This window comes from Eschrichtius robustus, chromosome 11, assembly GCF_028021215.1.
Source record: "Eschrichtius robustus isolate mEscRob2 chromosome 11, mEscRob2.pri, whole genome shotgun sequence".
Lineage (NCBI taxonomy): Eukaryota > Metazoa > Chordata > Mammalia > Artiodactyla > Eschrichtiidae > Eschrichtius > Eschrichtius robustus.
This window is the reverse complement of record NC_090834.1, coordinates 63,421,260-63,445,354: the sequence shown is the minus strand read 5'-3', so window position 1 is coordinate 63,445,354 and position 24,095 is coordinate 63,421,260. Positions and strand designations below refer to the sequence as shown.

The 24,095-nt window shown below is 36.4% G+C and overlaps 1 protein-coding gene across 3 annotated transcripts in view; it reads left to right on the top strand.

The window, feature by feature from the left end:
- NUP98 (nucleoporin 98 and 96 precursor) overlaps positions 1–24,095 on the top strand; it is a 105,538-nt gene that overhangs the window by 19,433 nt on the left and 62,010 nt on the right. For 2 of the 3 annotated variants that reach the window (XM_068554173.1, XM_068554172.1), the window contains exons 6-12: positions 230–337; positions 1,385–1,565; positions 2,932–3,095; positions 5,994–6,131; positions 8,072–8,210; positions 14,444–14,536; positions 18,689–18,829. In XM_068554173.1, coding sequence (XP_068410274.1) covers positions 230–337; positions 1,385–1,565; positions 2,932–3,095; positions 5,994–6,131; positions 8,072–8,210; positions 14,444–14,536; positions 18,689–18,829 — 964 coding nt within the window. The remainder of the gene's footprint in view (positions 1–229; positions 338–1,384; positions 1,566–2,931; positions 3,096–5,993; positions 6,132–8,071; positions 8,211–14,443; positions 14,537–18,688; positions 18,830–24,095) is intronic. The other variant, XM_068554174.1, reaches the window with a different exon arrangement.

The window sequence follows — 24,095 nt, the reverse complement described above, 5'->3', positions numbered from 1 at the left end:
TGTTACTGAGATTGACTTATGCAGATAACCTTGATACAGGGAGAGATCAGGATGCAATGTATTTAATCAAGCACTCTTAAAACTGTCTTGTTAAGTAAAGAACCTAGGGTTATAGAACTGGTTATAGAGTTCAGTCGTTGAAGATTTGTGTCTGGGAGAGTAGGGTTACAAAGCTTGAACTTAAACGTTTTCTTTAGACTTTCAGATTTGCCTTTATCTTCCTTTGCAGCCTCCAACTGGTGCAGATACTATGGTTAAAGCTGGAGTTAGCACTAACATCAGTACCAAGCACCAGTGTATTACTGCTATGAAAGAATATGAAAGCAAGTCCCTAGAGGTCAGTAAAATGCGTTACAGAGTATCACCCTAACCTTTTGATTCTATTGGGAAGCAGCTTTTTTAAATGTTTTTGATTATTTTTTAGGATTTATGTAAAAAATTAAGATTAACCAATTATTTTTTTTAATTAATATATTATTTATAGATATCTTTTGTTTTAGGCAAGGATGATATTCAGCTTGTATGTACGGGTATAGTTTTACTAATAGTCTATTCTGATTGGTTGTTGCTCATACTACACTGGACAGTGTGTGCACATGCATGTGTTTTTAGTAAACTCATGCAAAGTCATAAGTGTGCAACACAGTAAGTAAATCATTATCAGCATCCCTGATGTCCCCTTTGGGCCTTGCCCCCAAAGTCACAATCCTCCCCTTCCAAAGGTAACCACTATCCTGACTGCCCATGTTTTGCCCATTTTTGAATTTTACATAGATGGGATCTTATATTACGTACTCTTAAATCTGTCTTTCAACATTGTGATGTTTATCCATGTTGTGTGAAGTTATAGGTTGTTCATTATCATTGCTGTATGATAGTTCGTTGTACATTTTGACTGTCATCTCTGGTTGTTGCTGTTGCTTCTTTTACGTCCCAAACTGTGCTTGCTTCTTTGGAGTATACAGAAACACCCTTACTTGTGAGACAAAACTGTTAAACTTTATCTCTTCTTTTCCTAAGTTTTCTGAATTCCTCAGAATCGTCCATCTTTTAATCAGCTAATCTTTACATTTGGGGTGGGAGTAGACAAGATTATTGTCTAAATGAAAGTATTATTGTCTATAGAAGAAAATTGAAATTAAGATGTGGTTGGTCCTTTGGCCTGTAGTTTTATGGTAATTATGGTATGGATTTTAATGTCCATTATACACTGTTGAAAATGTTTTTCTATAATGATAGTAAGTTAACCATTCCATAGTTTTCTGTTTTTTTAATCATGGTTCCTATGTGAACATAGAAATTGAATACTAAATTCAAGTATTTAGCCTCCTAAATAACTTTTTTGGCTGCATATTAATTTGGAATATGTTTTCACTTACTCTAGGAACTTCGTTTAGAGGATTATCAGGCCAACCGGAAAGGCCCGCAGAACCAGGTGGGAGCAGGTACCACGACTGGCTTGTTTGGGTCTTCTCCAGCCACCTCCAGTGCAACAGGACTCTTCAGTTCTTCCACTACGAATTCAGGCTTTGCCTATGGTCAGAACAAAACAGGCTTTGGAACTAGTAAGCACTTGACATCGTATTGGGCCATATTGAGGAGGGACAGACAGCTGAAAGTAAAACATAATTGTCATGTTTGTGCTTAAGTGCTATGGAGAAAAATGATTCAGGGCTGCTAGAGGAATAGGAAATGCCTGGTATGTTTGTGGGGGGTGGGGAGAAATATAGTATTAAGTGTAGATGATTAAGAAGGGCTTCAGTGATAGGTGGTGTTTGATCAGTGACCTATCTGAAGAAGGTGAAGCATAAAGCTATACAGATTTCTGGGGGAAGAATATTCCAGCTGGAGGAAACTAGAAGTCTGGAAATCCTGAGTTTTTGCCGAAGGGGAGAGGACAAGGGGAAGTACTGGAGGATATAGGGGAATATATTTTATAGGCCTTTGTGGGCCAGTGTCAAGATCTGAATTTTTATTTGAGTCAGGAAGCCATTAGAAGGTTTAGATAAGTCATGTGATTATGAATAAAGGATCATTCTGAAGGCTGCTGTATTAAGAGTAGATTGTATGGGGGCAAGGGTGGAAATAAATCAGTTAGAAAAGCTGTTGCCCTATCCACATGAGAGATGATGTGGCTTGCAGAGAATGGTGCTATGGTATGGTAAAAATGTCAGATTCTGGAACCAGTTTGAATATAGAACCGATGGGATTTATTGATGGATTGATTTATGTGGGATGTGAAAGAGGGGAGTCTAGGATGATTACTAAATTACTTTATAAAAGTGTTACTTTTGCAAAAGTAATATACATATATGATTTAAAGTTCATGAGATACAAAAACGTACATATCCAAAGGTCTTTTCTTTTTCCCCCCCGCAGCCACCAGTTTGCTTCTGTAGAAACAAGCAAAAGTTACATTTTTGGGGGTAGCCTTCTGTAGAGTCAAATACACAAACGAATACACGTTTAAGTGGCATTTACATTCTTTTCAGTTTTGGTATTCTGTGATTTAGTTTAGCCATTATTAAGTATTGTTATTGTGTCACAGCCTATGCTGGATATATTGCTATAAAGAGAAAGCCCCTGTTCTGAAGAAAAACTTAGTCTAACAAGGTTAAAAATACACACATAGACTTTAAGTGTAGTGTGTTATCTTGTAAAATAGACAAAAAGCTATGGGGTCACAAAGGAAGATACTTAGTCCAGCCCAGGTTCTTGGGGTCAGAGTATTTTTGTAGAAAGTAGAGTCTGAACCAAATCTGGAGTTATGTGAAGAAAGGTGGAAAATGAAGTGGTTATCCAGTTTGAATAATGAATGAATGTAGGGTAATTTAGATATATAATCAATAACATAGACTATTGAAGTAACTAGATAATGTGAGGTTTGGCATTTCCCCCCGCCATTTATTTTTCCTTTTCTTTTCCTGAAAGGTACGACTGGATTTGGAACAAATCCAGGTGGTCTTTTTGGCCAACAGAATCAGCAGGCTACCAGCCTCTTCAGCAAACCATTTGCCCAGGCCATAACCACCCAGACCACTGGCTTTTCCTTTGGTAATACCAACACACTAGGACAGCCAAGCACCAACACCATGGTAAGGAAACAGGTCTTATTTGTAGAGCTAAGTAATGAGGCTTCTGATCATGTCAAATTAACAAGTTCTATCTCTACTGCAGTTCTTAAGGGTTGACGGTATGTGTAGTAAAGGGAAGAGAGCAAAATCTTTGAATAATTAAGACATAGATTCTAGTCCAGGCTCTACTCTGTATTTAATGAGAGGCTATTGAACAAGTCACTTATCCTTTCTGGGCATATTTTCTCATCACTAATCACTGCTTAGTGTGCTAGAATTGGCCGTCCTGAAGCTATACCTTAGGACATTGACTCCAGCCATTCTATAGAGTATAGGAGAAAATATTTATAAACTACTGGCTCTATTTCAGAAGGTTCTTTCAGCTCATTCCCTTAAGTGGAGTCAGGCAAAGAAGTTTAGTTCATTAAAATAAGTAAGAGAGAACTAAAACTTAGAGCCATGTTGGATAATTGCTACTTCTGTCCAGGTAGTAGAAGAGAAAGTCCTCATAGTCATTAGCAGTTTATTTCTAGGGACTCTTTTATGGAAGTATAAAATAAAGGTTAATTTGAGGTATGATTTACTGATTAGAATCCTTGGAATATACCTGGTTTTAAAATTAGAGATAACTTTGCCTGATTAAAAAAAAAAAAGTACAGGTAGACGCAAAAATCTTCAAAATACTGGCAAACTGAATTCAACAACATATAAAAAGGATTATACACTGTGACCAAGTGGGATTTATCCTAGGAAGGTTGGTTCAACATATTTTCCTATTAATGTAATAAACCGTAAAGTAGAATAAAGTACAAAAGCCATATTGTCACCTCAGTAGGTAAAGACATTTGACAACCTTTCATAATAAAAACACTCAAAAAGGAATAGAAGGGAACTCAGAATAGCCAAAACAGTCTTGAAAGAAAAGAAAGCTGGAGTGATGAAGTGATGAAGACAGTGTAATACTGGCATAAGGCTAGACGTATAAATCAGGGGACTAGAATTGAGAGTCCAGAAACAAGTCCTCATGGTTAATTGATTTTCAGCAATAGTACTAAAACAGTTCACTACAGAAAGAATCTTTAAACAAAGAGTGCTGGGATAATGGTTTTCCACATGCAAAAGCACGAGGTTGGACCTTTTCTTTATACAGTTGTGGTAACTATAAAAGTTAGCTTAAAATGGATCAAATGTAAGAGCTAAAACTATAAAACTCGTAGAAGAAAAGGAGTTAGGCAATGATCTGTTAGATAGTACACCAAAAGCAAAAGCAGCAAAAGGGAAAAATAGATTGGGCTTCTTCAAAGTTAAAAACTTTGGTGGGTCAAAGGGGATACCATCAAGAAAGCAGAAGAAATACCTGCAAATGGGAGAAAATATTTTCCAAGTCATGTATCTCACAAAGGACTTGTGTCCAAACAATTAAGAACTCTTATAATTCAATAATAAGACAGCCCATTAAAAAATGGACCAAAGACTTGAATAGACATTTTTCCAAAGAAGATAAATGACTAATAAGCACATGAAAAGGTACTCGATATCAGTAGGCATCAGGGAAACTGCATTCCAAAACCACAGTGAGATATCACTTCATATCCACATAGGAAGGCTATAAACAAAAAGACAATGATAATGAATGTTTTCAAGAATTTGGAGAAATTGGAACCCTCATGCATTGCTGTTTGGAATATAAAATAGTGCAGCCACTTTGGAAAAATTTGGCGATGCCTCAAAATGTTAAATGTAGAGTTAGCATATGACCCAGCAGTTGCACACCTTGGTATTTCCCCCAAGAGAAATAAAAACACAAGAACTTGTATACAACTGATCATAATAACTAAAAGGTGGAAACAACCCAAATGTCCATCAGTGATGAAGGGATAAACAAATGTGGTATATACATACAGTGGACTATTATTCAGCCATTAAAATGGAATGAAGTACTGATACATGCTACAACATGGATGGACCTTTTAAACATGCTAAGTGAAAGAGCCATTCACAAAAGACCACGTTTTGTATGATTCCATTCATATGAAGTGTTCAGAATGGACAAATCTATGGAAACAGAAAGTAGATTAGTGGTTGGTTGCCTAGGAATGGAGAGTGACTGCTAATGGGTCCAGGGTTTCTTTTTAGAGTGTTCAAAATTTTCTGAATTTAGAGTGGGGGTGGTTGCATAGCACTGAACATAGAAAAAACCCACTGAATAGTCCACTTTAAATAGGTAAACTTTATGGTATGTGAATTATATCTCAGTAAAGCTGTTTAAAACACTACGTTGAATTCTCAATTCAGCTATAGCCCATTAATGCAATATTCTTCTTTTGTTGACTAATGCATAAAAAAATCTTTAAACATTGGATGATACAAACTTTGCTTATTTGAAATTGTGTAGTTTCTCATAACAAATGAAGATTTAACATTACACTACTGCCTCTGTCCAGATTAATTTGATTATTTTCAGCTGATTATTTTCAGTTATTTGATTCAAAGTCCATTCTCCAGCTCAGTATTAATATGTTCTTTTGGCGTAACTCTGAAAATGAAGCACCCTGTCATGGCATTTTGTTTTCAGTGTGGCAACCCAGTTATCTCTTAGAGCACAAGAGTTAGTATAAAGTCTTTATAGCTATCCAGGACTGTGGTGCTCATCAGGCTTAGATACAGATACGAATTTCTGGTCCTGCCACTTAGGGGCTGTGACATCTTGGGCAAGTTTTTAACTCCTCTGAGCCTTATTTTCTTTCGGAAAATGGCCCTGCTTTTCAGGGTTGTTGTGAAGAAAAGAAATGTTCTATGTATTTAGTATAATGTCTGTCACATAAACTTGAAAAAATGGCAACTATTACTAATAATCTAAGACTTTTAAAGACAATTGACTATCGTAGGTTTTCTTGTAATCTAGATTACCTTTTACAGGGTTTATTTGGAGTAACCCAAGCCTCACAGCCGGGAGGTCTTTTTGGGACAGCTACAAACACCAGCACTGGGACAGCATTTGGAACAGGAACAGGTCTCTTTGGGCAGACCAGTACTGGATTTGGTGCTGTTGGTTCGGTAGGTTTTTGCAGTTGACTATAACTTGAAGATGTGTATAAATCTGTTAAAGGAATTTCTAAGAAAAATCTGTCTTTTGGGAATTCCCTGGTGGTCCAGTGGTTAATACTCAGTGCTTTAGGTGCCATGGGCCTGGGTTCAATCCCTGGTCGAGGAACTAAGATCCTACAAGCCACGCAACATAGCCAAAAAAATAAATAAATTTTTAAAAAATGGAAAAAAAAGAATGCTGAATTTAAAAAAAAAAAGAAAGAAAGAAAAGTCTGTCTTCAAGTATTTTTTTGGGTTATAGTGTATGATTTGATACTGATAGTAACTGAAAGCTATTTAGTAACTTATAATAGGTTTATTTTCAAAAAGTAAGTTCTTTTTAAAACTTGTTTGTTTCAATACTTGTGTGGAGTTCACTTCTGATAGTAAAATTTCACTCCCGTTGGTTAAATTGTTGAGTTTAAGTTGAGGTGCTTTTGCTCTTAAAATCAGGTTGTTTTTTTTTTTTTCTTTCTTTTTTAAATAAATAAATAAATGAATGAATGAATGTATGTATGTATGTATGACTGCGTTGGGTTTTCACTGCTGTGCGCGGGCTTTCTCTAGTTGCGAGGAGAGGGGGCTACTCTTCGTTGTGGTGCACAGGCTTCTCATTGTGGTGGCTTCTCTTGTTGCAGAGCACGGGCTCTAGGCACGCGGGCTTCAGTAGTTGTGGCTCGTGGGCTCTAGAGTACAGGCTCAGTAGTTGTGGCGTACGGGCTCAGTTGCTCAGTGGCATGTGGGATCTTCCCAGACCAGGCCTCAAACCTGTGTCCCTTGCATTGGCAGGCAGATTCTTAACCACTGCACCACCAGGGTAGCCCCAAATCAGGTAATTTTAAATTCCTATTTCCAACTTCTATTTTGGGTGATAAGTTGGTATCGTATTTGTTAATTAAATATTTTTGGTGGTGATCAAGTTGTTAAAATTGTTGGTATTCTCAAGGTCTTCATGCCACTGGAGGCTTAACTGAATTTTTTTCCTTGTTAAGTCATTTAAGTAAAAAATTACTATATAGGAATACACTTGACCTAAAAAACAATAGTAAATACCACTTAAAGAAACTATATGTCTGTATTATGTACCCATTGTAACAAGCTTTGAACTGCAGTTTAAAAAAAAAAAGAAAAGTCCCCAAATCATGTGGTTGTTTTCATGGAGATTGAAATCTATTATTTCTTATTTGAGGTGAGAAATTGAGAAAATTATCTAATGCTTCAGAAAGTTATTTTTTAACAACTTTATTGGGATATAATCCATTTGCCATGCAATTCACCCTTTTAAAGTTTAAAATTCAGTGGTTTTTAGCATATTCACAGATTGTGCAGCTATCACCATAGTCAACTTTAGAACATATTTGTCACCCTAAAAAGAAACGTCATCTCCATTAGTAGTCACTTCTCATTTCCCCCCAAGTCACTTCAGGCCTGCTCTGGATTTACCTATTCTGGACATTTCATATAAATGGAGTCACACCGTTTGTGACTGACTTCTTTTACTTAGCATAATGTTTTGAAGTTTCATCCATGTTGTAGCATGTTTAAACTTTTTACTGTAACTCTTTCTACTGGCACGTTTTAAATACATGATAACGTTTCTGTTACAAGGTAAAAAATACTTGATTGCCTTGTTGTTGTTTTTTTTTTTCTTTGTCTCACTGAAATATTATGTTTGATGAGGGGTTACCATTAACTTCTCAAGCCAGGAGCATTCTGTCTTGTTAATCTTGCTCAGATTAGTATGTTTTTCTCATAGTTATTCATCCTTCCTTATACCTTTTTTATAAAAATTATGACATCTTCTCTCCCTTACCACACACCCAATCCAGTGTACCTAAGGTAACCTCTGTTTCCTGTTTGGAGTGTATCTTTATACTACTTAATATTTTCCTGTGTTGTGTTCTTTTTAGACCCTGTTTGGCAATAACAAGCTTACTACATTTGGAACCAGCACAACCAGTGCTCCTTCGTTTGGTACAACCAGTGGCGGGCTCTTTGGTAACAAACCAACCCTGACTTTAGGAACCAATACAAACACTTCCAATTTTGGTACATATAAAAAGCAGGTTTGACTCTCTTAAAGTTATACTGACTATACCACACATTCTCCTGATTCATATTATTGGGAATATTTTAAAATTCTCAGGTAAGCTGTGGCTTGATATGAGGTACCAGAGGGAAAGGTTTAAAATCAAGGACTTGGGTTGAGATGCCTGGAAGAGATGTAAATTGCCTTAACTAATTTATATTCTCTGACTCCCTGCTTTGAATAAAATGGGGCATTCAGCACATGCAGTAGCAGTACTGTGCAGAAGGTTGGTTCTCTAATGGAGGTAGATTTTTTTCAAAATAAGGAATCGTTTTCTTTGGATTATCTCACCAATAATTGAGAAACAATAAGTGAAACACATTTGGTTGAGATAACACATTCTGTTAGGCCAGGTTTCAAGCAGGGAAGTAGTAAACAGATGAGATTAGATGATTCTTTTTTTTAACTTTCTGTTGTTGTTGTTTTGTGTTTTGTTGTTTTTTTGAGGTTTAATGATTCTCATTGGAAGTTGAAGCCTCTCTGATTTGGGGGATTGTTCAGTAGTTTTCCTATAGCTGTGTGTATTTTTGAATACATGTTCATTGGAAGAAATTTGGAAAATATATGTAAGATTGAATAACAGAAAAACAAACCTTATACTACTTTTCAGAGATATGCTGGAAAATTTTAAATTCGTTTAATAGAAACATTATTTCTATTATTTTAACTGTCTTTTATAACTACCTAATTAAGTTTTCAAACAAATTCAACATATTTTGAGATAAATCATATATGAAAAGTTCATTTCATTACCAAGGGAAATAGTGGTTGAAATATTTGTTTTAAGGATTTCATGTGCCAGATGCAATATTAGGCTCTGGATATCTAGTGGGAGATGAGTACAAACATATGGTCATTTGCCGTAAGTCAGCAGTTACAGTTTTTCAGTGAGTTTTTTTAAAAAAATAAATTTATTTATTTATTTAATTTATTTTTGGCTGAGTTGGGTCTTTGTTGCTGCACACGGGCTTTCTCTAGTTGTGGCGAGCAGGGGCTACTCTTCCTTGTGGTGCGTGGGCTTCTCGTTGTGGTGGGCTTCTCTTGTTGTGGAGCATGGTCTCTAGGCGTGCGGGCTTCAGTAGTTGAGGCTCACAGGCTCTAGAGCACAGGCTCAGTAGTTGTGGCCCACGGGCTTAGTTGCTCCGTGGCATGTGGGATCTTCCTGGACCAGGGCTCGAACCCGTGTCCCCTGCATTGGCAGGCGGATTCTTAACTGCTGCGCCACCAGGGAAGCCCTTCAGTGAGTTTTTTAATGATTGTGTACTGGAGAAAGAGGCTACATTAAGCATCCATTGGAAAGTTATATGTGTTCATGGAAATATGAACTATGTGAAGGAGGTAGATAGGTCCTTGTCAGGTACCAATTCCTAAATTAATGTTTTGATTTGAGTTTTATAACCCCTTTTGTTGGGTTATTCATTCACTCCTAGTAATGATTATCATTCTACCTATAATTCTTTTTGGTTGTACTCGATGAAAGAATTGTTTTGAGGCAGTGGGCTTGGTTAACATGGATATCAAATTTTGTGTATTTGTTTCTTATCTATGAAGTAAGATGGGAAAGATACTTAAGGGTTAAATCAGTGTTTTTCAGCCTTTTTTTTTCTTTTTTTATTTAAATCCCTGTCACTCCCTCTTCCCCAGAGAGACTTTGTAGACCTTTTTCCTCTTAAAAATTATCTTCTCACCCCATGAGATTTTAATACCACATATATACTGTGTCTGTTTATGTACTGTGGACCTTTGGAAGGCCATAAACCATCTTATATCTATTTTTTTCTGCCCCTTAAGAAGTAATTTTGCTCCCTTTGAAAATGCATGTTTCTTGATAGCATACTTCATGTTCAGAATTAAATATATTTTCTATCTGACAAGGTGTTTGTGTAGGCTATTGATTTGAAAATGAAAACTCTCATCTTTATTTGATATGCCTCACTACTTATGTGCTGAATTTGAATTGTCCTTTTTTTTTTTTTTTTAAATCCTTAACGTTGACCTAGTACCTGGCATAGACTAGGTGCTCACTAAAAGTTTATTAATGAATAAGTGGGGCCCTGAGAGGAAAGATTCCCTATACAAGTAAGGGTTGCAGGGTGGCAAGTTTTGTTTTACTCCTGGGTGAACTTGTCATTCCATTACCACCCCAGAGGGATCCAGATCTAAGTAAGACTTTCTTTGATGTTCCTATTGTCTTGGGAAGCTATCAACTTTGGTGTTGTGGGCAGAGGTGATCTTCTGATTTGGAAGTAAGTCATATAACAAATCTGGAAATGGAATAAGGTTACACAAAGATTTGTCGTATCATATCATTGTTGGTTGCACGTTATCCAGTATGGGATTGTGTTTCATTATGATGGTGATTAATCCACAGAGTGAAAAGATTCATCTACAATTGATGTTGCCACATCCTTAAGTCATTCCTTAGAGTCATCAGTTCATTTTCTTAGTAATTATTCCTAACAGGGACTAGTTTAAGGTTAAGTGAATGAATAGAATTGTTTCAAGAGAGAAATTACAAGCAGGATGTCAACACTTGTGAGCAACAGTTTAAAGAGGTTGAAGATCTTTTGGGTATTGATAAGATGGTACTCGGTAATAAATTATTGGTTCCTCATGCTGCATGGTTAAGGGGACAGTTGAGCTCTTTGTGTACATAGACATCTGATATTTTAAGCATTGGTTTTTTTTAAATTGAGATATAGTTGACATGTAACATTATATTTCAGATGTATTGGGTGGGCCAGAAAGCTCGTTTTTCGTAAGATGGCTCTAATAGCACTTAATTGTCTTTAACTTCATTTGAAACAATTTTGTTAGATTGTATGTGACAGCATGCATTTGAAAAAAGACTTATCAAAATTGGTGAATTTTTGTATAGCCATTTTAATATTGAAGATGGAAGAAAAAAGCAACATTTTCGGCATATTATGCTTTGTTATTTCAAGAAAGGTGAAAACACAACTGAAACGCACAAAAAGATTTGTGCAGTGTATGGAGAAGGTGCTGTGACTGATCGGATGTGTCAAAAGTGGTTCGTGAAGTTTCATGCTGGAGATTTCTCACTGGACAATGCTCCACAGTTGGGTAGACCAGTTGAAGTTGATAGCAATCAAATTGAAACAATAATTGAGAACAGTCATGAAGAACCTAGTGGCAAGACGGGAATAAAGACACAGACCTACTAGAGAATGGACTTGAGGATATGGGGAGGGGGAGGGGTAAGATGTGACAGGGTGAGAGAGTGGCATGGACATATATACACTACCAAATGTAAAATAGATAGCTAGTGGGAAGCAGCCGCATAGCACAGGGAGATCAGCTCGGTGCTTTGTGACCACCTAGAGGGGTGGGATAGAGGGAGGGTGGGAGGGAGGGAGACACAAGAGGGAAGAGATATGGGAATATATGTATATGTATAACTGATTTACTTTGTTATAAAGCAGAAACTAACACACCATTGTAAAGCAATTATACTCCAATAAAGATGTTTAAAAAAAAAAAATTGAGAACAGTAAACGTTAAACCACGCGGGAGATAGCCGACATACTCGAAATACCCAAATCGAGCTTTGAAAATTACTTGCACCAGCTTGGTTATGTTCATCGCTTTGATGTTTGAGTTCCACATAAGTTAAACGAAAAAAACCTTGACCGAATTTCCACATGCGATTCTCTACTGAAACGTAATGAAAACATTGCGTTTTTAAAACAAATTGTGACGGGCAATGAAAAGTGGATACTGTACAACAATGTGGAAGAGATCGTGGGGCAAGCAAAATGAAGCACCACCAGCCACACCAAAGGCCGGCCTTCATCCAGAGAAGGTGATGTTGTATATATGGTGGGATTGGAAGGGAGTCCTCTATTATGAGCTTCTTCCGGAAAACCAAACAATTAATTCCAATAAGCACAGCTCCCAGTTAGACCAACTGAAAGTGGCACTTGATGAAAAGCCTCCAGAATTAGTCAACAGAAAATGCATAATCTTCCATCAGGATAACGCGAGACCACATGTTTCTTTGATGACCAAGCAAAAACTGTTAAAGCTTGGCTGGGAAGTTTTGATTCATCCGCCGTATTCACCAGACATTGTACCTTCAGATTTCCATTTATTTCAGTCTTTACAAAATTCTCTTAATGGAAAAAAATTTCAATTCCCTGGAAGACTGTAAAAGGCACCTGGAACAGTTCTTTGCTCAAAAAGATAAAAAGTTTTGGGAAGATAGAATTATGAAGTTGGCTGAAAAATGTCAGAAGGCAGTGGAACAGAAGGGTGAATATGTTGTTCAGTAAAGTTCTTGGTAAAAATGAAAAATGTGTCTTTTATTTTTACTTAAAAAACTGAAGGCACTTTTTGGCCTACCCAATACAATGTAATTGTCCAATATTTGTATATATTGTGAAATGCTTACCACAATAAGTCTAGGTAACATCTGTCATCATATATAGATAGAAATTTTTTTTTCTCGCTTACCCCTATGTTTCCTTCTAGGAGTTTTATGATTTCAGATCTTATATTCAAGTCTTTAATCCATTTTGTTTATGTTGTAAGATAATGGTCCAGTTTTATTCTTTTACATGTGGTTGTCCAGTTTTCCCAACACCATTTATTGAAGAGACTGTCCATTCTCCATTGTATATTCTTGGCTCCTTTGTCATAAATTAATTGACTGTTAATCAATTAATTGTTCTTAATTTTACTTTAAAGTTGTTTTGAAATAACAGAGTTGATAAACTTCTGTCAGTAAGAATCTGTGGAAATGTGTGGTATAAACAGTGTAAGTTGGGACTTACTTCCCTCCTGTGGGTTTGAGGTAGTTCACTAGTATCTTGTTTTCTGCTGTTTATGGGGTTGGAAGATCCTTTTTGGTTAAATTTTAGCTCAGAAAGACAACATCTCCAAGTACATTTTCTGGGTTTCTTGTTTTTTGGGTTTTTTTTCTTTAAAGAAAATTGATTGTGCTTGAGTGGGCAGTACTCCATTTTTGTGGCATAGCTGTTAGTTAGGAGAATTGAAGGAAAGACTTAATGAATGCATGAATTAAATGTATTGAAAGTAAGTCAGGTTACTTGCTTGGATTTTTAAATGATGCTAGAAATATGTTTTCAAACTGTTTAATTCTTTAACTTTTGTTCTTGATATTTTTCATTCAGATATAAATTCAAATATTGGCATGACAAAGTATAATCTTAGTTGGTGACACTGACATATATTCCAAGACACTTTCTTTATTCTGTTACGTTGAACTTGTTCACCTCCATGATACCTTTTAAAAAGACTTCAGGTGTACCACAAACAGGATTTGCTGACCAGTGATTGGTTTTTTTTTCCTCTTATCAAAAGAGATTAATGATATGTTCATTATTATTTGTTGATATTTAGCTCCAAAAGAAGTACAGAAACTGTGCACACATCTGAACAAAAGAGAAATAATAGCAGTAATGTGATGTGTAGGTGTCTATGTGGGGAAACTTGTGGATTTTAGAGGGGAATCACAGGATTTTCTCTAAATGTTGGGTCATAGTGAAAGAGGATGGTGTGTTCAACTCTCCATCATCTCTGATAATGAAACAATTCAATTCAAGAAAGGTTATTCATAGATTATCTTCTCTTTTTAACGTGAGCTAGCTGAGTCCTCGAATGCTCCTATGAGCTGATTGAGTCTGACTCCATTAAAGCTCCTCATGTGTGATCAGCCACACATTACTATTCATACAAGGTCCATCTGTTCAAAACAAAAGCTGCTGTAGAGATTTTTATAGGTAATCTTCTCTTAGCAAGAACCTTTAGGTTCAGTGAAGTGTCTTTGTTGACTCTTATTTTTTAGTGAAAGTTTGGGGGAATTAATTTTTCTTCTACTAATTAAACATGAAACATAGAATGGAGGCTTTGAGTCTTAAGAAGGGAATGTTCCTCAAGCACAATCACTTTGCTTTAATATTGGGTATTATCCTATATTGAATTGATATTTCAAGTCTAAAATGTAATTAAGTAAATAGGAAGACTGTGGGATCTGTTTATACTTACTTAAATTAAACTTAAAAATTAAATTAGCCTACCATTTAGGATTTCTAAATATCAAAAAATGAAGGGATGCAAAACTTAGGGTCAGACTGCTTTGTTTTAAACTCCCTTGTACAGGACATTGAGAGTTGTGTTAATGTACAGTCCACTCATTCTTTTGTCCTTCTAGGGTTTGGCACAAATACCAGTGGGAATAGTATTTTTGGAAGTAAACCAGGACCTGGAACTCTGGGAGCCGGGCTTGGTGCAGGATTTGGAACAGGTAAGGAACTGTACCATAAGATTTAGGAAGTGATACAACTAAATCTAATTGCTGGAACTTAAGATCTCTGTTTGATCATATACATGGAAATAAAAGGCCTAGATTTTCATTTGCACAAATGGATTTAGAAAACATTCCCATATGCTTTACCAGATTTTAAAACGCGGGCACATTTATCTTAGAGGCTGTCTGTTCCTTTTGTACAGAATGTTTTGTCCTCTGATAGTCCTGGTCTACCTGGGATTTTCAGTACTTGATGTGTTATGTCAGAAGATACACATATTTTGAATTTTGGTCAGTCTTGCCAATTTTTAATTTGCCTTCCAAAAAGAATGCCAGTTTGCATTTTTGCTCATATTTTATAAAAGTGCTCATTTTTTCATACCCTTTCCGTATTGTTGGGCTTCTTCATCTTTGTGTACCTGATAGTGGAAGTTGGTATGTTCTGATTTACACTTCGCTGATTACCAGTGAAGGATACCCTTGTGTATGTTTACCGGACATTTGAATCTTTCAGCTCTCTATTCATAATATTTGATCATTGTTTCTTTATTTTTGAGAATGCTTTATATATTGTGGATATTAACTCTTTTGGGTTGTATGGTAAACTTCTTGAGCTTTTGAGCTTACTCAACTTCTACTACATATATTTTGCAAGAAATAAAAACTAAAAAGCTGTAGTTTTTTGTACAATGTGATCCTTAAACTTAAGCAGAATATAACATCTGACATCATGTTCTCTTCTAATCCCAGAAGGAAAATTAACTTTGGTGTGGTCTTTTTCAAGGTAGTTTGATGCTAGACAGCTTATGAACCATAAACCTAAGCTGGGATAAGATGCTGCTCTAATGTCTGTTACCAGATATTTCCACTCAGTCTTTGTTTATCATTTAATTTTGTTTATGATATCTTAATGTACAAGTTTTATTTTTACGTGGTCAAAGTTGTTATTCTCTCCTCTTTGGCTTCTGGGTCTTGCAGATTATGATTAACAATGCTTTATTCTGTAGTGTAAGATTATAAAGTGGTCTATAACTTTTTTCCTGATGCTGTTGTCTTCTGTCCCACAATAATGTAATACCTCAACCTCTTTATTTATTTGAATATATTCGGTTCTCCTTGAACAGTTGTACCTCACAAACGATAAATCTCATTTTCACTGCTGTCATATAATCCTAATTCATGCTTTGCCCATATAAACTAAAAGCCAAATACAATTAATAAAGAATTTTACACCCCCAACCTTAGCAGCAAATAGATCATGTAGGGAAACGAGAATTGTGAATCACTGAGTACACACTATTGAAATTCTTTGGTGGTCACGTCTGCTAAAGCAGACTTTTGGCTCTGAGAGGAATGTGTCTGGAGACTATCAGATATAAATACCCACATTAATGAATTCTGCATTTCATGATATCACAATTAGGATAACATTGTAGCTTTGGACTGTGTTTTAGGGGCACATTAGGTAAGTGGGTATTCCTATGTAGATAGCTTCTTGTTTTGAATGATAGAGATTCAAACTCATACCTCAACAGAAGTACATTTTCATGTTAACATAGGCCTTTGGGTACTTCATGAGTAGTAGACTATAGAAACCTTAAGTGTACAAATACATAAATTTTTTGTACACCTAGATTTAAGTGACCAATCTTAGTGTAAAATGTTTTATATTATCCTTTGGTGTATGATTAAATCATGGGTGCATCAGTTTCTTGTTTCACACAGGTATTAACTATCATTAGCACTATCAGTAGTATGCCATTTTCTTGGTAGTTATTAGTAACAATACTAAGAAGTTTTAGTTCTTAAAATTTTCCATGAAGTCGTAAGTTTAAGGGTACATCTAGTAAAGTTTGTTACACTAAGATATACACAGAAAAATCTACCCAAAGCTAATAGGTACCATAGATAAAATTAAATTCTAACATTTATTAGAAAATCTCAATGAGGTTTAACCATTTTTATTTATTCTTTGAGCATCCTTGGAGTTTTTAGGACCACTGTTACCATGGTGCCACCAGTATATCTTCCTTATGACTCCTACAACTACCTGTAAATATAACACAATTCATAAATTGACATTATTATACATCAGAATGTCCCTCAACTTGTGTAAGTCCTTTCACTAAGTATAAAAAGCCATTTGTGCATAATATAAGACTGATCTGGATAAAATACATATTGTTATTATTTTGTAGGTTATTGAAATATAGTGATTTTTAGACTGTTTCATGATTCTTCCTTCAGGGCTAATGCAAATACACACCCATCCAGAACAAATTTTTATCCATTTTATATATTCAGGTTTCATCTAAACCTTTTGTTTAGGGGTAAGGAGGTTTTGTTCTCTAGGGGAGAAAAAAAGAATCCTGAAATTTTTACTGTAAACTATGTCCTTTAAGGGAGTAATATAGGGACTTCCCTGGGGGTGCAGTGGTTAAGAACCTGCCTGCCAACGCAGGGGACACGGGTTCGAGCCCTGGTCCGGGAAGATCCCACATGCCGTGGAGCAGCTAAGCCCGTGCGCCACAACTATGGAGCCTGCGCTCTAGAGCCCACGAACCACAACTACTGAAGCCCGCGTGCCTAGAGCCTGTGCTCCACGACAAGAGGAGCCACTGCAATGAGAAGCCCGCGCACCGCAACGAAGAGTAGCCCCCACTTGCCACAACTAGAGAAAGCCCACGTGCAGCAATGAAGACCCAACGCAGCCAAAAATAAATAAAATAAACAAATTTTTTTAAAAAGGGAGTAATATAACTTTAGTTTTTCTTGGAGTTTTCACCAGTTTCTAATGGGTTGGAACTTTAAAAGTAGTCTTATTCCCTGTTTCAAAGCTGGGTTTTTTAAGGTGAAATAATCCCATTGCTATATTTTTATCTTATTATTATTAGTGAGAGTTGGACAGTTAAGGGATGTTTTGTTCATTTAGGAGTCACCCTCATTAATTTATATGTATGCATTCTCTGAGTGTAAACTTCCTATCCTTTTTTTGGGGTTGCAATCTCAAGACAGTTTCCGTTCGATATTTTTGACCTCCAAGCATTATATGTTTGAAGTGATTTTCCTGGTAAACCGTATCTCTGTCAAGAAACATTGGTATGTTAAAAAGAACTTCAGATCTTCCAAATTGCCATTAACTTTTTCTTTGGGGTGGGGGGAGGGATGGAAAAATGTTTTTAACTTATGCCAATAATTTATCCTAAAAAAACTAAATTCTTCCTACTTTACACTTTAAAAATCATTGCCAACAACACGGTCCATAAGCAAGATTCGTTAAGCTTTAAAACATTACAGGTTTCTGCAGCGGTCTTCTCCCTGGTGAAAATAAGTTCTTATTCCATCCACAGATTTAGGCTGAAACTTGAATCTCTTTAGTAACCTCATCACAAGGCATTCAGCTTTTTATAAAACAAACAAAAAAATTGTCGGAAATAGTTTTCATGAGACGGTATACTTGAAAGTGTTACTTTTTGCTCTTCAAAGAAGATATATTGGATTTGGTTTTCTATAGCCTGCATGTTAGTCAAAAAGATGACGTTTTACTTGGTTCAGTTGAGTATTTTGATTTGCACATATTGAAATTTAAGGAGAATTGACAATTTTAAAATTTTTTAGAAATGTGTTTTACTATAGAGTAGCAATTAAGAGCCCTGGTTGTATTGTCAGATGCATCGAGGTGTGAACTCTGGTTTCACCACTTACTACGTTTGTGACATTGAGCTAATTATTAAACCCTCCATTTTCTCTTCTGTGAAATAGGGACAATAGTTCCTGCTTCAGGCTTGTGAAGGTTAAATGAGATGATAGTAGTTAATATTTAATGAATGTTAGTATCTACCAGACCTCTTCAGTGCTTAATATGTGTTTATTTTAATTGTAGGATAAATATCTAAGCTATGTATTATTATCTCATGTTATAGTTGAGGAAACTGAAGCACAGAGAGGTTAAGTATTTTGCCTATGATATATATGATGTACTCAACACAGTTCTTGGCATATAGTTAGCATTTACTGTATTAGATTTTTTGTTGAAATGAGTGGTTATTATGAAGTTTCCAAATGTATTACATTTTTAAGTAACTGACCTCTGGTGTAACATTTCAAAGAATCTACTGTGGCGCTTTTTCTTTCCTCTTGTCTCCATAGCTCTTGGTGCTGGACAGGCATCTTTGTTTGGGAACAACCAACCTAAGATCGGAGGGCCCCTTGGTACAGGAGCCTTTGGGGCCCCTGGATTTAATACTACGACAGCCACTTTGGGCTTTGGAGCCCCCCAGGCCCCAGTAGGTAAGTGTCAGTTACTTTAGAAGCCTTTACTCAGTTTATTTCTTGCTAATACTTAATTTGCTGACTGGATTTTCCACCCCACCCTATCCCATCCCTACCAAAGCGGTATATACACACAGGTCATTAAACAATCATGTAGTGCAGAAGGGCTTATAATAGGTCCTGGCCTTCCCTGCGTCCCCACTCCTAGGTTTGCTCCCCCAAATAAACCACTTTTGTTACAGCTTTTAATTCATCTGGCGTATAAGTAAGTTTATATCTCTAAATGATGTGCTTATATTGCTGTGTTTTGCTTAAGTCTACATATATCAATATTTAACTTGTTAATGGTAGATGAGAATTTAGCTCAGTTATCACCTCTGTTTTTTATTCACTTCTCCCAATATATCTGTTTACTAAATTCCCTAAGTTTAGGGTTTGTTGTTGTTGTTGTTGTAGCTGGATTTGAGACTTTTTTAAAAAATTAATTATTTATTTGGTTGTGCCAGGTCTTAGTTGCGGCTCGTGGGCTCTTTAGTTGCGGCTGCCAGCTCCTTAGTTGTGGCATGCAAACTCTTAGTTGCAGCATGCATGTGAGATCTAGTTCCCTGACCAGGGATCGAACCCGGACCCCCTGCATTGGGAGCGCAGAGTCTTATCCACTGCGCCGCCAGGGAAGTCCCCCACAAGTTTAGTTTTATCTATTAAAGTGTTTTTCATACTTCATTCGTTTGAATACCCCTTCCTAGTTTTTGTGATATCTGCCTGCCACCTTTGTTATTATTTCTAATTTAAAATTAACTTACTTTGTAACTTAAATATCTTTTTTTTTAAAGAAAACTATGTTTTACCAAAAATAAAAAACTGATGTCACCTGGCAGATATAGAGTAACTGAGATGGATGGATGGATGGATGGATGGATGGATGGATGGATGGATGGATGGATGGATGGAAGGAAGGAGAGAAGGAAGGAGTGAGTCTCTGTACCATTAAATTCATCTCCTGTACTATCATGATCCATGTTTCACATTTTGAGAAGCCATGCAAATTTCCATGTCCTTACAAACTTTGCAAATTTAAGCCATGTCCTTACATACTTTTTCTTACTCTGTCAACTAGGAGATAGTATTTTTTGAGTCCCCTTGGTCAAGTAAGGCTAATAGTGCTCTTCCTTACCCTTCTTTTTCTCTCATTTCTTTGCCCTTTTTATATTTTTGTATTGATAAAGTTGATAAAGTACTCCTAATAATTACTGTCTTCTTTTCTTTGGGGAAAGAATAATTTAAAAGTTTCAAATGAACATAGCATTTTATTATAACTGAAAATATTGCTACTTAACCAAGTAATCTTTTCTCATACAGCTTTTTCTTTCTCCTGGAACTTCTAATTATTTTTTTCCCTTGCATTACATTACCTGCCCTTAGCACCTTAACACTAGTCCAAATTCTTAAGGGTGGTATTAGAATTCTTTTACCCTGGATACCTCATTCTTTGATCTCTCTGTCCTCCTGCAGCAGTATGAACTCTGATTACTCCCTAGGCCTTCAGCATTGCTCTAGTATATTCCCTTCAAGTCTACTCAGTGGGGACTGCTGTGTCCTGGATATAGGGTTTTCCTCTTTATCTATTTCCTGAATTTTCTGGAATGTGTCTTCAAGTAACATGGATATGAAAGGTAAACTTTGACTACTTACAGTTCTGAAAACACCTTCATTTGTTCCACACACTTTAATGTTACGGAATTCTGGTCTGAAAATAATTCACCCTCAGAACTTTGACGATACTTCTTGGATTAACCATTTCTGATAAGAAGTCTAATGCCTTTCTGATTCTTGAGACTTGTTCCCCCCAGGCCCACAGCCATTTAGGATTATCCCTTTGTTCTGAAATTTCAGTGATTTGCTTAGATCTTTTCTTTTTTCTTTTTTGGCCACGCCACGAGGCATGCGGCATCTTAGTTCCCCGACCAGGGATTGACCCTGGACCCCAGCAGTGAGAGCGCCAAGTCCTAACCGCTGGACCACCAGGGAATTCCTAGACCTTTTCTGTCTTAACATTTGATTTTTTTTCACCCATGTTTCTACTTTCTAGAAGTTTTTTTTTAATTGTCTTCTGAATCATCCTTCTGGATTTTTTTTTATTGTCTTTCTCATTCTCTGGAAGTTCCTTTTTTTAAGCATCCAGTTCTTAGATGCAGTTTTTTTCTTGAAACTCTGAATTTAATTGGCATTAAAATTTTTTTTAGAATTCTTCTGTTCCTTAAATTTTCAGGATTATTTTTGTTTTGATCCTATTCTTTAATACTCAGTGATGCTTTCCAGTCATATTTAAGAATAAAATAATAAAAATCTCACTGGCAACTTGTGTATCTGGGTAGAGCTTTTTCATCAGTAGATTTCATTTGATAAGTAGCCCAGGAACCAGCTATTAGCCAAGGGTCCTCTAAATGTTAGAATATCACATTCTTAGCTCTGGGATGATACAGGTCCTCTTGTTGCCCTTGTTAACTTGATTTCATCAGAGGAACTCTCTCTGATATTTTGACTTATCTGTTGAGCATCAGGGATTAGGAGGATGATAGGGTATAGTAGTTGTTCTGTATATATGCTTTGCATTGGGTCTTCTCTCCTTCCACAGTCTCCGTTCATCAAATTTAGTTTTCTTGAATCTCTCAGCTTTCTGTGCTTCAGGCAGATAGTCCCCCCTTTTGGCTGTAATCCCCTTTGAGTGTACTCCAAGGTATGGTTTACTCTCTCCTGCTTGTCCACTTCTTTCTTTTAGGCATTTGTTATATTTTCTCATCTGTTCATTTACTACCTTCCTATTCTTTGTCATTGTGGGCTGTATAGATACTTTAATTTGTTTTTTCCATAGATTTTAATTAGGTCTTTGGAGCTAGCAGAGGTGAATTAGAACTCTAATTTCTCTGTGAAAATTAGAATCAGTTTTATCATAAAATTATATTCAAATTTTATTTGTTTTCCTTAGTTTTGATTTTAGTAGGAGGTAGCATAAATACCATAACCTGCTATTTACTTAGATAGCTTTTGAATGGTTTTTAATAATCCATCTTTTCCCAAAGCCAATTAAAAGTTCCTGACATGAATTTGATATTACAGTTATATACAGTAGTGTTCCTGCTCATTTAAATGTAGTTGTATTGATTTAGAATGTACATCTTTGCATCACAGGGTCTTAGTTATAAGGTGCTTTAGAGCTTGTGGGAGTCCATTACTTAAAAGCCTCAGCTATGGTGACTTCCTTACAGGTTTGTCCAGTCCATTGTTTTGTTCAGGTTGTTTAGAAACCAAAACCTGCCTTTATAGAATTTCCACCTGGTGGTTCTACTTCTACCTCCTAAAGCCAAGCAAAATCAGTCTCCTACAATTTCTTTGTGGTAACCTATTGCCTTTCTTTCAGATAAAGTATCAATTTCTTCTGGTCTCAGAAGACTTGATTTTTATACCTTTTTTCTATCTCTTTAATCATTTGGTCATGATATGGTTTTTCAGTATGTTTTCAAATTATTATGACCAGAACTGAATATAACACCAGTAAATGATAGCTTAACTAACGCTTATGCTTGCTTATTCTCTTATTTTTGCTAACTTATCAGCACTCTTTTCTGTATTTTATTTGAAATAATTCAGTTAACAGAGAAGATTTCATATTTAAACATACAGAAATAAAGACATCCTCACACACTTTCCTAATTATGTATGTTTGAATTTGTTGAGGAAGTTTTTATTTGGCATACCCAGGAGGGGTGACCTATACTTGTTAAATGGTGGGATCGGCTAGTGCTGGTCAGTGTTTTTTTTTAATTAATTAATTTATTTTTAAACATTTATTTATTTATTTGGCTATGTTGGGTCTTAGTTGCAGCACACGGGATCTTTTGTTGCTGCGCGTGGGCTTCTCTCGAGTTTTGGCGTGCGGGTTTTTCTCTCTCTAGTTGTGGTGTGTGGGCTCCAGGGCACGTGGGCTCTGTGGTTTGCGGCACGCAGGCTCTCTCATTGAGGCACGCGAGCTCAGTAGTTGTGGCGCGCAGGCTTACTTGCCCTGCGGCATGTGGGATCTTGGTTCCCCGACCAGGGAGCGAACCTGCGTCCCCTGCATTAGAAGGTGGATTCTTTACCACTGGACCACCAGGGAAGTCCCTGATCAGTGTTTTTTTAATGTATAATTGGCTGTCAGGTAACAAACTGACCAGTGAATATTAGAGTTCATTAAAAATATCCAGGGTTTTTTTAGTCTTATTGAATAGTCCACAGAACAACATTATGTTACTGGGTGGCTACTTTTCTGTATTTTTTTCTCACCAGTAGTCTTAAATTGGATTTAGGAACTTTATGAATACAGATGATTTACTATATGATCATTAAATTGACATCTCCTCTGGGTTTCACAATCCTGAGCAAATTTGTACTCTCTCCTAAAATATCAACATACAGTGTTTTAGTATTTAGTGAATACATCCAGTTTTAAGAATGCTTAATTTGACTACGGTGGATCTACCCCTTTTCATTAATTTTATTTTAACTGTCTGTTTTGGGTTTGTTGTTGATGCTGCTATTGTCTCTCCACTCCCCCACCCCCCACTCTGCTCCATTGTATTAAATTTTTCAAAATTTTTTGTTGGTGGCACTTCTTTTCTGTGGATTATCTTATTACATGTTGGCTTTAGCCTTATTTTAAATGTTTATAAAGGAAAAAGTATTTTTATTTCTAAAGTAACTTGTGTGATTTGATTTTTTTATCAGTATTTTTTTTTTGAAATATTTATCTTGCGAAGAGGTTTCTTCATCAATCAGGGTACAGTGCAGATTTTTTTTGTTACTGTTTTCTTTTTACCGTGTACAATTGTTCCTGTCTGATGACGTTTGTTCTTACACTTTTTTTTCCTATTTCTTTATTTTATTTATTTATTTATTTTTTTGGCTGTGTTGGGTCTTCGTTGCTGTGCACAGGCTTTCTCTGGTTGCAGCGAGCAGGGGCTACTCTTTGGTGCTGTGCACGGGCTTCTCATTTTGCGGTGGCTTCTCTTGTTGCGGAGCATGGGCTCTAGGCGCGCAGGCTTCAGTAGTCGCAGCACACAGACTCAGTAGTTGCGGCTTGCGGGCTCTAGAGCGCAGGCTCAGCAGTTGTGGCGCACGGGCTCATTTGCTCAGTGGCATGTGGGATCTTCCCAGACCAGGCCTCAAACCTGTGTCCCTTGCATTGGCAGGCGGATTCTTAACCACTGCGCCACCAGGGAAGCCCTGTTCTTACACTTTGAAAGAAAAT